The following is a 15,130-nucleotide window of genomic DNA, read 5'->3' on the forward strand; positions in this document are numbered from 1 at the left end:
GTTAGGTGAGATCTGTGATTGTTTCTTCAAAAACCTCAAGCATTTTGTATAGTTTTATTCTTTTTCTAGGATGGTTTCTAGTGAAAGTAGCACAGCTTATGTGTACAAGACAGTATTTCAAGAAATGTGGCACAGTCCAGTCGCACAAAGATTCTAAAGCAAGGGATTATATGGAACAGATTGCCTCATACTTCATTAGAAAGAGCAGAGGAAAAATGCTCAACAGATCAATATGAAAGTGCTATCTTAGGAGCACCAAGGAAGAGTTTTGAGGTAGACTACTGGATGGATAAGTAGTTTGAAATATGCTATGAGGCAAGGGAATAAAAGGAAAATCCATCTGTTTCATACTCTTCTTCCAGTACTGCAGTGTCATAAGGGTGTCAAAATTTGCCAGAAGCGTAAGACAGGAGCTTCTTATAGAAGAATAATGGAGGAGGTATGAGAGAAATCCTGAATTCCTTTCTACACTTCTGTGACAGGGTGTCAATATTGGGATTTAGTTTTTGATTAAATATTTTGTCCTCAGAAGTTGTGAATTCAATATGTGAATAATTTTTTTTCATCAAAACCAAAGGCAGAATTGATGGGGAAAAAAACTCCAATCCATCTCAGAAAATCCCAAAACTAAGATAACAATTTGACTTCCCTTGGCTTCACTTCAGACCCTTCATCTAAATTATGTCCAGTGTCAGTATATCTTTTCCTCCTTGCCTATATCTTTTTCGTGTGCATTTATTTATATGTTTATTTTTAGAAGATCCCTAATGGAACTGACTACAGGCAGGCCAAATTGCAGGGTTTTTTCAGAAAATGCAGTTCTTGCTTTCCACACTTTGGCATAATGAAACAGGAAGAAAAACTTAATCTGTCCTAGGTGGAAAAGTGATAAATTTCTTCCATAGTTATTATCTATCCTACATATTCCTGTTTACATAGGATTTTTCTTATCTCTAAAGCATCATTTTGGAAGTGCCTGAGGTGCTACTTTTTTTTTTCCTGCCCTTGACATATCATTGGAGTAACACAGTGGTGTTGCCTTTGGTGAAACTGATTTGAGGCAGGCAGATGAGAGTACTCCAGTCCTTTAAAACTGGGGTCAGCAAAATCCATTAAAAATAGTCCAGAGTGTATTTTAGGTAAGCAAAAATTTTTGACTACTGGAAGTCATAAATCCAAGGATCTACGTTTGTTTTTTAATTTCACCAGAAAGAATTTATGATTTTTGACTGTCTAGTCTAAAGCAGTTGTCTGCTTCAAGACAGCTTGAAATTGGGCATATCTACAAATCTTCCTCAGTTCGAGGTAGGAAACCACTTTGTGTCACATGTCACATCAATATGAGTGAAGGAAATCTTTTAGACAAGTTGAAATGTTTCAGAAAACTTCAGTTTGCCAGTCAGATCTCAAGAATGGAAATTAACCAAAAAAATTTTAAAAAAATAGTCTTCAAAGGAGAATATTTGAATATATTCTGCTTCATAAATAGGACCTTAGTGGAATTTTAAAAACTCTTTTAAGAAAGGGCTTAGAAACATCTGTCCTTTCACTTTATTAAGCATGTGTCATCTTGAAAATTACTTTGAGACCTAATTTAATTTCCTTTTCTTTGATTTAATTTGCATATTATTGAGACTATTCAGATTATTTGGTATAGGGAATATGAACTCAGTGTCTTCATAGGTGGCAATGTATTTCAGGAATGCAGAAGATCTTTTGGACAAGGTGAAGAAATCATTTGGTGAGCCCAGTGAGAAAAATGAAGATCTCAAAAATGAGGTCCGGGACAAGCTAGCAGACTACCAAAGCAAAGTTGCTGATGCTCAAGATCTGCTAAAAGAAGCTGCAAGAAAAATCTGGGAGGCTGATCGTTTATCTGCAGTCAACCAAAAAAATATGACCATGCTGGAGGTGAGTGCTGACAGGTTTTATCCTCGATTACTTTGATTCTGATTAAAGATGGAACCTTTGCATGATTAAATATTGAAACAAAAATATAAGCCAAAAAAAAGTATTATAAAAATCTAACTGTATCTAATATAATTTAAAGGGAGCGTGTTCCTCAGAATGAGGAACTGCACTGGCTTTTAAAAGTAGAATTACTCCCCTGCTTTATTGAAATAATACCATCTGCTTTGTGGAAGGTACACTGGATTTATTATTCTGTGGGAAATTAAATTCATCCCAGTATAAATAGTCATGTAAAATTCAAAGCATGTGCTCAATATTTAAATAGGAGTTCTGTTAAAATCGTTGCTGTCATATATTTGCTTCTAGAAAACTTACCCTTTCATCTCCCTCTCCAACCCCTGGGAAGAAGACTGAAGGGGGTGTGTGGATATTACAGAGTAATAAATCAAACTCTATCCTTGGTAGTTAGTAGCTGTTATAAATGATCTCTCTCATAGAAGAGGGGTCTGCTTGCGATTTAATTTAAATTGCAGAGACTTAAAGAGCATATTATACTGTACATTAACAAGCATTTAACCAAGACATAAAGAGCAGAGTCACCCTAATGAAGATGAATATTTCAGCTCTGTATCTCAGTGAGCTTTCACCTCAAGTACAGTATGAGGTTAGAGTTCTGAGACCTCCGTTCTCAGCAGAGATTTCAGTGCTTGTTTGAATTAAGGAAATGCAGCGATCTGACAAATTTAGGTGATCTCTGTTCTGTGCATTTTCTTCCCAAAGGTGGATGGATAAAGGTTGGAGAAATTACCTGCTATTTCAGTTTTAAAAATATTCTCTGCATTACTGTAGCAGAGTGCCTTTCCAGCAGTCCTGCCCACAAGGCTGCCATGGCCTCCTGTCAAACTAATCTGTGATACTCAGTGGATCTTGCACAGGATCTTGCCAATTCTTTATTCAGAAGTCCATCCTTACCACACAATATGCCGTAGTTTTACTAATTGGAAAACCAGAAATCTTTAGGTTACTCCAAACCTTTTATTTTGCATTCAGCAGTTGATGAAGTACCAGTGGATGGAAGTAGGAAAGCAGCAGAATATTTTTATAAATTTTTCCTTCATTGTCAGAGGTGATTTACAAAATTAGGAACTTACACATCTGGGTAACCATTAGGATTTGTAACTTTCTGGTTCATTTTGCAGTAGTACTTCAGCCAATTACCTCTGTTAGCAACAAAAATCTTTCCACATGGGAGGACAAACACAGCTGGGAATGGGAGGACAAAGGAAAGATACCTTACACGTGCTTTATTCTTGTCACCATCTCAGCTCTGAGAGTTCAGAGTTGCAGAAGGGGCATTGTGGCATGATGACAAAATGCAGTCTTGTACTGAGGTGCTGGCATTTGAACTGTTCTAGTAAACAACTCGTCTTTTTCTTTGTGTGAACTCATCCTATAGAAAAGGAAGCAAGCTGTAGAAGATGGCAGACAAGATGTTGAGAAGACCCTTCAGGAAGGGAATGATGTCCTTGATGAAGCCAATAAACTTGCAAATGACATCAGCATAGCTGTAGAGGTGAGTATTTTATCATCCTTACCAGAGAATTAGTACAACAAAACGTCATTCTGGAAGCAAAATAGATAAATAAAGTAACACTTAATTTTTCATTGTATTTATCAATATTGAAATATTTTACTTGGGATATTTTTTTCCATTGCTGGATAGCAGAAAAGCTAGTCTGGTGTATAAAAATTAATAATTTGGAGTTTTAAGTGATTCATTGGATTACATGTGAGCTAGCTCATAATGTTTTAGGGATTCTGCCATTTATAAATGTGGTATTCTGATTGTGGTACTAACTTTATCTTGAGAATTACAGATGCAACAGACCCATTCACAGTCTCATTGCAACTCTGTAATCTAGGTATAGATTTATCTGCACAAAACCTGTATATCAGAAGGAAGCTTCAGAAATAATTTGTTGCCTGTGGCCACAATTTTAAGTCTAGACAGATCAGGGAGAGGATTGAAATCTCATTTTACATAATATTTTTGAAAATTCTGCCTTAAAAGTTTTGCCAACAGAGTTTGAGATCAGTATTGTAGCTACAAAAAAAAAAGGTATCTTGAAGTATCATTGGTTCTGAAGATATTTCCAGTATGCATTACAGCTTGCCATAATAAATGGAAAAATGCTCTTTGGAGAAATGGAAAAGGAGACACAGTGAAACAGGCTTTTGGAACAGGAATGGCATGTCTTCAAAAAGCATGGTTCTTACTGAGAAGCTTTAGTAAGCAAAAAGACATTGTAGCCACTCAAAGGATCCTGAAACATGAAACTTCTGCCACTTAATAGTTATTACTGTGGAAAGCAGCAATAATTTAATATAGCTATACATGCATCTACATTTAGGAAACATCCAAATTAGTTTATAAGCTTTTAAACCATACAATTCTTTAATTGTAAAAGAAAAGCTTCTACTAAGCTCAAGAGAGATGAGTAGCTCTTGGAATATTGTTTATCTCCTCTCTGCTTTCCAGTCTAGCCATTCTTATTACTCATTCTGTATTAGTTCCCTGAAATTTTAATGCATGGGTAAGTTGAGATAATAGCCCACAAGGAAAGAAGAAACACCCTTATATATAGATACAGAATGCTAGCAACCAGAAATTTAAAGGCTTTCCTTTTGCCATTTTCAGTATGTGGAAGGTGTTGCAAATAAGATACAGCCAATGTCTGATCAGCTGAAAGACAAAATAGATGACTTATCACAAGAAATTCGTGACAGGATGCTTCCAGAAAAGGTGTTGCAAGCTGAGAACCATGCAGGCCAGCTGAATGAATCATCTGCAGTGCTGGATGGGTAAGGCAGACATTCACTGGTAATGCTAAAACCATGAAGCAGGTTTGCAAAACTGCTTCACAGAACTTGAAGGGCATTCCTCTTCTTTGACATCTGTCACTGGGGGTATACAAATAACCAGTGGTGCATACAAGTATAAGCTATTGACTTAGTCAATTTATGTATCTCTTGTAAGCAGTTTCCTACATCTTGTGATTCTTACAGGCTGCATGGACAGAAAAAGTGCTCTCAGATGCACTGAGAACACAGTTTAACTTATCATATGCTTGCTGCTATGTTGTGAAAAAAATATAAATTCTTCTTAAAGAGCTCCCTACACATTTTCACGTGCATTTGTTAAAAACAAGTAGTACTTTCCTTTTTAAGATGACCATTTTGGTAGGAGACTATTATTGTGATTTTTAAATTGCTAAATTGTTTACTGTCAGAAGTCCACCTTAGTGATGGACAGTAATTTCTCCACCAGTTTCAAAACTCTCTCCCAAAAAAGTAGGCGTCCTGGACCAAAATGCTTAAACCCAAGAACAGAAACTTCAGTTTCTGTTTACCACTAACTATCACATTCCTAAATATAAGAACTGCAATGCCCTTCATTTATATGAACATATATGACTGCTCTTTCAGAAGAATGATACTATATAACTCACCATAAAAATAGTTTCATGGAAAGAATATAAAGCAAGGTTTTGTTGGTGTTTTGGGAATTTTTGGGGAAAATCAGAGGGGTGTCTTTTGTTTTATTGCATTCTATGCACTTAAGAAAGCAAGACATAAATAGTGAATGTAATTTGCAATAGTAATACCCAGAAATAGACCAGGGATATTCTGCCTGTTGGACCTTTTCCCAGCATCAACTTCAAAGTTTCATTATTTTATAAAAGCACTGCAAGAAAAAAAGTATTATTTTTTTAAATATCAAGAATATGCTACTTCTTTTGCTGCTTCTATCTTTTAGATGCTACCTGAAGACTTGAATATCCCAAAGACTTGTGAGCAGATGCTTAAGACAGTTTTTTCTTGCTAGAATCTGTAATTTTGAGGAAAAGACTGGAAATTAGCTCTGATATTTGCTAAATTACTGGCTTCATTTACAGTGTAGTTACACTACTGTAGATACCCAGTGTAATACATGTTTTAAGGTGTGCGCAAAATAATGATAGCTGTGGTTTCCTGGGTAAAAATGAATTTGAAAATGAGTGACTTTAGTGTCACACCAAACCACACATAAATATCTGAATATGTGGAAGGTTGTCGTGAAGGAACTAAGAAAGAGAGAAAATGTAGACAAAAAAGATTTTGCTTCCCAGTCAAATATTGGCAAGACATGCTTTGAGATATAGCTTTGTAACTATTCAAAAGAGAGCTTTTTATGGGTGTTTATATATGCTTCTGTCTTAATGTAGGTGACAGCTTGGCCTTAAGGGGCTTAGGGTAGTGTTTAAGATAACAGCACTATGCATACCTATATCTGATCCAGATATCAACCTCAGTTTCTCGAAAAAAACCCAATAAACTCCGCAAAATCAAGGACATTAAAAATTATGTCTAAAGGCAGATTGTTCAAAGTTAAAATTTCTAATGTGATCAGATAGATACACATCTTCAAAAGACAAAGAAATACCGTGGTGCTGTATAATCAGCATAAAGCTGTTTACTTCATGCACTGACAATAAATAGTTACACTTTACAGGCATACGCAGTCTCTATCAGTTAGAGGAATTAAAAAGTGTATCTATCTTCACAACTGGCACTGGAGTGTCTTTCAGACAATTCTAAATTTGGTGTAGATTACTGTTTCTTCTTATGGGAGATAGAGAGGGAGAGCCCTGTCTCTCCAGTCACCCTCTAAGGATTCTAATAATATATTGATTGACAATGAGGATTCTCTTGAGTGTTAGAACATGGAACCATTCATGAACTGAACCTAGGAAAAAAACTGTTATTTCTGCTGTGTACAAGTAAGCATTAGTATAGGCTTCTAGCTTGTGGCTAATTGCCTGCTCATGAGTAAGCACCATTGGTATTTGGCAAATTCAGTTTAGGTTTTTCCTAACCAGAAAGGATTTGAACCATGTTTCTAAGCAGTTCTTGAGGTACTTGCTAGGTAGCTATTCTGGGCTCCACATTTGTTTAACAGAGCATCACAGAAACTTAGAGTAGCCTGGTGAGCTCCAGCCATTGTTGAGGAAAGAAATTCACTTTTCCACAGATGATGCAGAGGCAGCTCAGTCATGCAGTTTCTGCAGTAACCTAAAGGGAATCTCTCTCCCTCTATTAGCTACGTGTTGAATCCAGGGACTATATCTTCTGTCCACTTTGTCTTTTCTGTGGCATTTTGTAGAAATCAGTGAGTAATTGATGCGAGGATCAGAGCCCAGCTGTCACAGTTCTCCAGAGAACAGATAAATTACTGGGATGAATTTTCCTTTCTTACACACACACCCTCTCACTGACTAGTTTATACAAGCTGGAACAGGTCTAACAGGAGTAATCTCTGTCTCTCTCATATTGCCATACACCTGCATGGCTAGAAAATTTCCCAGAGAGACAAAAATCCAAGTTCAGATCCATTCTTATCCAGTTCATATGGGGATTTCAGTCCATTAACACTTTATTCTTAAAATCAACATAGGCATTGGTCATAATGGCTACTGAGATAGTTGTCTTCAAGTTCATTCTGTAGGTGCAGAAATTCTTTGTAGAAAATGTTTTAATATATCATACAGAGAGAATGCAAGGAAAGTTATTTCCCCAGCCTGCTGACTAGAAATTTCCTTAGGAAGCAGTCTAGCTGAACGCTGTCGCTGCACCAGCAAATACTAACTGTATTTAATCTATTTATAGCTATCAGAATGGAGTATTTCTTTTAAATTTAACATCACATTCAATATGAAGCATTACTGCCTAATGTTTTCCATTTTGGTCAGCAAAATTAACATTTAGGATTTGGTTTAGACTGTGAGATCACCTTCAAAACTAGCAATTCTGTGTTTGGCAGCCAGACCAAAAAATTAATTTTTCAAAGATTCTACTTTAAAACATGTCTGTGATGATCCTTCATACAGTGCAAGTTTCCTCAAGTTGCCTGGCTCAGCACATAGCCTAAAAACCCACATGATGAATATGTTACTTGTATTAGAGCATTAAGCACAGTGTTATCTTTTCTCAGTGTCTATTTTTATCTCACAGAACTTCCTCTTTTAGCAAACATTGTTCTTTATGTCTTTCTGCCCAGATGAAATATGAATTCCATTAAACACATGATGCCAGATCTCCTAAAATCTCAAATGTAGCGTTGCTCTCTAACACCTTAGAAATAGCCTTAGAAATACAGGCTGTTGGGTTTCAAAATGTAGGATGCTCTGTTCCGTTGAGCTCTGGCAGCAGGTTTAATGGTGTGTTTACTTTCCTCATCCCAACAGAATCCTTACTGAAGCAAAAAACCTCTCTTTCAATGCCACACGGGCTTTCAATGCTTATACTAACATCAAGGATTCTACAGACGAAGCTGAAAGAGTTGCCAAGGAAGCCAAAGCTCTTGCAAATGAAGCTATGCAAGAGGTAAGGAAAATGAGTACATTAAAAAGAAGGTTTAGATTTTTTGTGGAATGTGCTACATCTGATCTCAGATCCATGTTTTGCCATCTTAAAACTTTATGTGAAGACATTTGCCATCAAACATTCTTGTTTTTGTGATCAGAAAGCTATGCCTCTATCAGAGCTCTGCGTACCTTCAGACAGTTCCTATTTGTTCCTAACTCGTGATCCTTACTTTTGTTCCCCATTTTATCTACTCTTTCCTCCTTCTGTCTTCCACTTTTTGGTCCCTGTGTATAGCTCAAGCCAACAACTTTGAGTCAGGAGCCATTTGATATTCAATAGTGCAAGTTTAGATGTGGGTAATACATTCATTAAATATGAAGAGCCCCGTACCTTAATTAACTCTTCAGCTTAGTTCCCTGAAAATGCTTGGAGGCACTTCTCTGCACATTAGATGAACTGCATGCACCTGGCCAGAATTCTAGAAATGGAGAATTGTAGGAGGGGTGTGGAAATTTTATTCACTTTGTGACCTCTACTAGTTTTTGCAGAAAAATCTTATTCTCACTATGAGGTAGCACCTGTAAATTTCCAGAGAAAATGAAGAGAACTTTTAAAAATAGGATTGTAAGGTAAAGTCAGCTCTCCACCCTGGGTCACAATGAGGAGCTTATGCTCTTTGATGCATATACTGTGAGCAGAAAATATTCTGAGCATAGCCAAGATTACCTTTTAGGTCAGATATCAAAGGAGTTAGTGGCTAATTTGTGGGAGTCGGTCAGAGACCAACAGGCATGCCTTTCACATGCGTACAGAAATGTGAGGCAGTGACAGTATGAGACTGCCAGAACTTATATTTGATATAGGAACATGCAGATGAGCAGAAACAACTTGTAGTTACAGCACTTGCGCATAAATAAAGGTAGCTTACAGAGAACTACTTCAGTCAAATGCATGATAAGAATAGCAAAATCAATCGCATGCTGTGAAGCTCTGTATTTGTCAGAGGGATATAGTGAAGGAACCACTGCCCAAAAATTTTAATATTTGTAGGCTGTTTACATTTTCAGTGTTTTTTCAAATTACACTAACTACTGTATTTCTCTCTTAATGAAAAAAATCACCTCACACAGTAGTTTGTGCTAGTTCTCTGTAAACAGCTCTTTGTTTCACCAGAATGCCTAATTACACCAAAGAAGTAAATAGGGGCCTGGCCCTTTTTGTTTTTTCTTTCTCATTAAGATTTAATGTGATGTCTTTTTCTCCTTTGGCAACTTGGAATGAGTGAGACAGGCAGCTGTTTCAGGGATTGAAAAGGAGAAAGAAAAAAGACATAGAGCAATAAAGAAACAAAGCTAGCAATTACAGGATGATGACAAAAGTATATATATCACTGGGTGATTATAGCATAGAGAGAAAGGGGATTGATAATTTAAGTGATGGAGGTCAAGATGGATGATGTGATGTAAATAGAAGCAAGTGAGTAGCAAGGAAAGAGATTAAAATATTAGGGTGATGTTTTCAGCATCTCCTTTGCATGTATTCATTAGAAGGAGCTTGGGTTTTTTTATGAGCAGTGTATGTGAAATGGGGATCTAGTTGATGAGGAAGAAAATTGAGGCAGCTGATGCCTTTTAAATGTGATTGACTTGATGTAGAGGTCATTGGTGGTTTGCCATCAAATTGCTGCAGAGCAATTGACTTAGCTGTTTTTATATGTTCATTTGAGGGTTTTGAGCCAGATTTTAAAAATATGTCAGCTGTGAACTACAGTCATCACTTCTTTATTCTGTTTCCTTGTTTGTATTTAAAGACTGTTGAATGGTTGCTCAGCCTAGGAGAAGAGTTTAACTGGTAACCAGGTAAATCAGGGTCCCACTTTCTGGAGGTCCCAAGGAGCTTTTAGCTGAGCTTCAGCACAAGACCAGGAATGTACTCTCAGTCAGGGCTGTCTAGAGCACAATGGCTCAAAAAGTCTCCTAGATGGCAGCATTGGTGAATTTGCTCCTAGAAGGCAGCATAAACCCCTAGAAAGTGTGATGCCAGCTTGCTGAGAAGTTGCATCACACTTGGGGGACCCTGTGACATGATGGAGATCATGTCTTTCCCCTCCTTTTGAAAGATGGAGCATGTTCTCTTCTGTATGAGAGCTGCTATGGATGCCTGTCTTCTGTAAAAGACTCTGAGTTTCAGCTGTGAATAGATAATGGAGAGAAGTGCTGTAGCTCACTTTGCTTCCCTGATCCTCACCTTTCCTATGTAGCAGGAATAATGTTGGGACAGGGGGATGAAGGTTTTCCAACAGCAACAAGCTGGTGTATGAACCAGAGACTGTATGGACAGGTTTTGGTTTTAGGTTCTATCCTCTACATCACTGGATCAAATTATTTACAAGAACCTTAGTGATATCTCAAGGGTTTTTTTTTTTTTTGTTTTGGTTTTGGTTTGTAATGGGAAAATGACTTAATTTTCAAATTAATCTAATGTTGCTAAAGCATGAATGAAAAGATGCTCAAAATCCATCGTGATTACAGGAAGCCTGATAAATGACTGAAAAAAATGTATTAAAAATATGACAGAAAAATTCCTCCTGAGGTTTTTAGGATGGATTTGCTCTCCCCTTTGAAAGCAAAATAAATTCATCAGAAATGAGAAATCTTTAGTATTCTGGCAGTTTCAGCATTCCATTACTTAGGTAGTAACTGATAGGAGTCAGGTTAACATATTCTGGTCTTATCTCATAGATCAGAATCGTAGTTGTACACTATATATTAAAAAGTGAATTATTCTTAGGCTTTTTAGAAAGGACTTACAGGCTGGGGACCGTAGGAAGCACAGGGGATACATTGAGTGTTTAGGGTCCTGCTTTCTTCTTTGATTTTGACTTTTTTTGTAGGCGGTGCCCCAGCACCTGTTGGGTGTCTAGATTTCCTAACATAAAGCTGCCTAGACATCCTTGGTAGGATGCCCTGAGTTGTAAATCATTTTTGGTATCCATCTTCAGGACTAGTAGAAATGAGAGTAACCCTATTTCTTGCATAGGAGGAAACTTCACAATGTAAGTGTATGGGAAAAGAAAATAATTAAAGAACAAGGCAGAACTATTTTTAACTGATTTGAATTAGCACTAAGACTAAAAAACCTTGCACCTGTGTAAGTTCATGTGATCCTCAACACTGCCCTAGTGTGTTTATGCCTCTAAACCATGACTGAGACAGCACTGTTTGGGTACATAACATGGTCCCACTTCTGCCAGAAGATGAACCAGAGATTCAAACTGCATAGTGTTTGCATGGGGAGAGTAGGGACCATGAGGAAAGGTACAGGGAGAGGAAGGTACTATCTGCAGATTATTGACATTTTGGAAGAGACAGAATTAGAACAAATTAAATTCTAGAGACCCTGCAATTTTCAAATTTATTTTGAATCACAATCTTTTTTTCCTTTTTTTTCTCTTCTTTTTTTTTAAACAGAATTTGTCCCAGTTTAGAAAACAATGTCAAAGTCTGTTGGCTGTAAATCCTAATAAATTATAAAAATGATAAAGTGGTTCACTGTGACCCAGGCTTGCCACAAGTGTACAGACTCACCTTACACAAAGTCATAAAATCTTTGGGTTTTAATTACTGACTGCTTAATGACTTGACATCTCACGGACCACAGGAAAAACTAATAAAAAAGTTCATTTTCTATCAGATGTCTTAATTAATCCTCATTTTCAAGATTGTTTTTTAAAATATAAAATAAAGCTTTTAATTAGTACAAGTTTATTTCTCTCTGAAGGGGCTCTTCTAGTATTAACTTTATGCTGAAACCTGTTTCTGACTAATTGTCAGCACTTGCCCAATTACTGTCCCTGATTTGATGAACTTCCTGGTATTGCATTGTAAATCTGGCCTTCCAGCTTCATTTTATTGACTATAAGCTGCTTCAACAGCCAGTCAGCCATGCCTAGTTATAAGACAATAATAATAACAACAACAATAATGATTATTTTTGAAGTCTGTGGTCACAGAGTGATCATACCCTGGGTTCTGTTTCTAGTAGGAAAAGAAATTTAAAAGTATTATCTGATTTGACAAGTGCATCTGTCACAAAATCTGGCCAAACATTCTTCCTTCAGGAGCAGTCTTTGCTTCACTGGGCAGTTTTTTTGATTTTTTCCTGTTTTTTTTTTTATATTTTTCTGTTACCAGTGCTGCTTGTTACTATGTGGTAGAGAAAATCTGTAAGAAACTAGTTTTTTTAATCTTTTGAATGTATATGTTTTTGTTGTTGAAAGGAACGTGTACACAGCTTAATATTTCAGGTGAGCTTGGGAAATGGCAGCGATGTGTGCCTTAGTTCTTAAAGTCACATAAAAGCTTGTATTTACATCCCATCTAAATACAAGGAATTCTTTAATAGCAATATCCCCGTGACATGGCAACATATATACTGTGAGATATCCCCTAACAAAAAGCTTGGTTCTGAATTTTGAAAGTATCCAAAGCATTCTCTAAGATTTTTAAAAGAAAGAGAAACAGCAAGTTCTCTACATGTTTTTTACAGTGTCGTTGAAAAACATCAGAGCTTCAGCAATATGTGAAATGTCACTTCTGGGCTTGCTCATTATAAAAATAATGAATAGCAATAATAATTGTGTCATTTAATTGACACACAGTTAATTTTTGAGTATATGTATCTGCCCTGGAAGATGAAAAGTAGCTGCTTCTTAATTACATACCAGTTACAAGGCTATGACCCATGACTAATGTAGACTGTTATCTGGCTGTCAGGAGTATTCTCAAAGAAATGTATTCAGTATGATGTGTGACCTGAGTTCAGTCTTACAAACTGAGCAGTAAGTGGTTCAGAACCTGGAGCATTTTCTACTGACTGAAAACACTAATCTAATTTAGAAAAAATCATTCCATCTATTGATCAGTCTCTGCACTGAAGGTAGAGATGGATGTTTTTCAGGAGAAAGATCTTTAAGTAGCATGATAGGATGAAGGATGGTAACTTAGTAATAAAATTCTTTCAAATTAACTGCAGTTTGCCCTTCTTTTAAAACTCTATTTCTTATTTCTTTACTCACCTAGCAATTATAATTCTTTAATTTAACCACAAATGAATCTCAGTTGTCATTATTTGAGTCGTCAGATCCAGTCTGGCCTCTAAAAGTTTCTGTAGCTGTAGTTAAGAGAGAAATACTGTATTTCATTGTGTTCTGTCCATAGCTGGAAGGATAAATACATGTTTAAGTTGAAATATGTTTTGTTTGTTGGTTTTGGACAGTTCTGCTCTTAGAATCAAATTTTAATTCTGTTTCTTTAATAATGTAAGCACTGTCTCTCTTTATTGAAGTAATCTCTCATATTCCAAAGGGGATGCAACATTCCATTAAAAATATCTTTTAGAAAATTTTAGATTTTTTTTTTTATTTTGGTTCTGTTAGACTAATGCTATGGCTATGGGATGTAATTCAGAGCCCCCTGGTGTGCACATTAAATGTAGATGACGGTTCACTTAGATCACGATCACATGTCTTTTATGACCTCAGACTTTGCTTTTTGACACTGTTTTTCTCTGTCCACAGACGTCTGGTCCTGAAGGATCACTGAAGGATGGCGCCAAGAACTCTCTTAAGAAAAGCTTCAGGGTCCTTAATGAAGCCAAGATGTTAGAAAGTGATGTTAAAGGTATGTGCAGTATATGGCATTCAGACCCACTAAACAGAGGAAAACAATGTTATGAGACTGCTGTGCCTCTGGTATGAAGAATCCATATAGGAAAAAACTAGAATTCTTTACCTGATTTGAAATTGGACAGTGTATCAATGAAGAAGATTCTCCTGCTTAGTGTCCAAGCATTATACAAGAATTCCTGTTTCCTCTCTCCTTTTCCTGGACAAGAAGGCTGAGGAGGAGGGAATTTAGGTCTTCTCTTGCTAACTACAATAAGGGCAAGAAAAATTGCACGCGGTAAATATTCAAAGCTGAGTTTTAAATTTGTCACAGAGATGATGCATTAATCTTGTCCATCCTGCTAGCTTAGTTAAACTAAGAAACCAATAAGACACTTGTTTCTTATTAGAATCAATACAGATTTTCATAATAGTGCCCTGTCTTCCATGTTTTTTGTGTACAAAATTCTCTTTTGCCTCCTGGGAGATACCTTAAGAAGAACATACAGCATAAAGGAGGTGATCCATACACCTTAGTCATCTTTTGGCTATTACTGCACTTCAATTTAGTTTTGGCAGCTCTATGATTTCCAACTGCAGAACTCATTAACAAGTAAACACAATGTTTACTAAGGTCATAAAGCATAATGTTTCATAAGGTCATTAATTGCATTTCATTGTCATACAGTGTTTGAAAGTGAAAAACATTATTATTTTCTTGTAGCCGAACTGAGAGAAAGAAATGTGTCTGAGTTACTAGTAAATCTTAGGTGTATATTTAGGGTCTTCTTTATTGCAACTCTCTACTTCCAGATTCAGTACAGATTTAGGGCTGGAGGAACACATTGCAGGAAATATGTTATAGAAAATCACAAGACTGTTGGACGAGGCCAGTAGCATGGCTGAAGCAGAAAAAAATTGTGATGCTTTCTGGAATGCGAACTGCTGCAGTTTGCCATGGCTGGTGTATCAGAGACACTAAAATGGCTGTGTGAGGCAGCCTCTCCCCTGCCACAGCACTCCAGTGAGCACACTCTGCAGCTCAGAGTGGAGTCCACAGCTCTCTGTGCCCCCCAGGCAGGTATAGTGGAGTGAAGCACAAGGACAAATTAAAATGTTGTCTCTACAAGGGTGGGTGTGAATTCCCTG

General features: G+C 36.7%; 1 protein-coding gene across 1 annotated transcript in view; it reads left to right on the forward strand.

Moving 5' to 3' along the window:
- LAMA2 (laminin subunit alpha 2) overlaps window positions 1-15,130 on the forward strand; it is a 254,316-nt gene that overhangs the window by 185,095 nt on the left and 54,091 nt on the right. The window contains exons 38-42 of the mRNA XM_031066728.1: window positions 1,701-1,911; window positions 3,368-3,484; window positions 4,610-4,773; window positions 8,196-8,334; window positions 13,895-13,997. Of these exons, the coding sequence (XP_030922588.1) occupies window positions 1,701-1,911; window positions 3,368-3,484; window positions 4,610-4,773; window positions 8,196-8,334; window positions 13,895-13,997 (734 nt within the window). The remainder of the gene's footprint in view (window positions 1-1,700; window positions 1,912-3,367; window positions 3,485-4,609; window positions 4,774-8,195; window positions 8,335-13,894; window positions 13,998-15,130) is intronic.

The sequence above is a fragment of the Geospiza fortis genome, unplaced genomic scaffold, assembly GCF_000277835.1.
Source record: "Geospiza fortis unplaced genomic scaffold, GeoFor_1.0 scaffold98, whole genome shotgun sequence".
Classification (NCBI taxonomy): Eukaryota; Metazoa; Chordata; class Aves; order Passeriformes; family Thraupidae; genus Geospiza; species Geospiza fortis.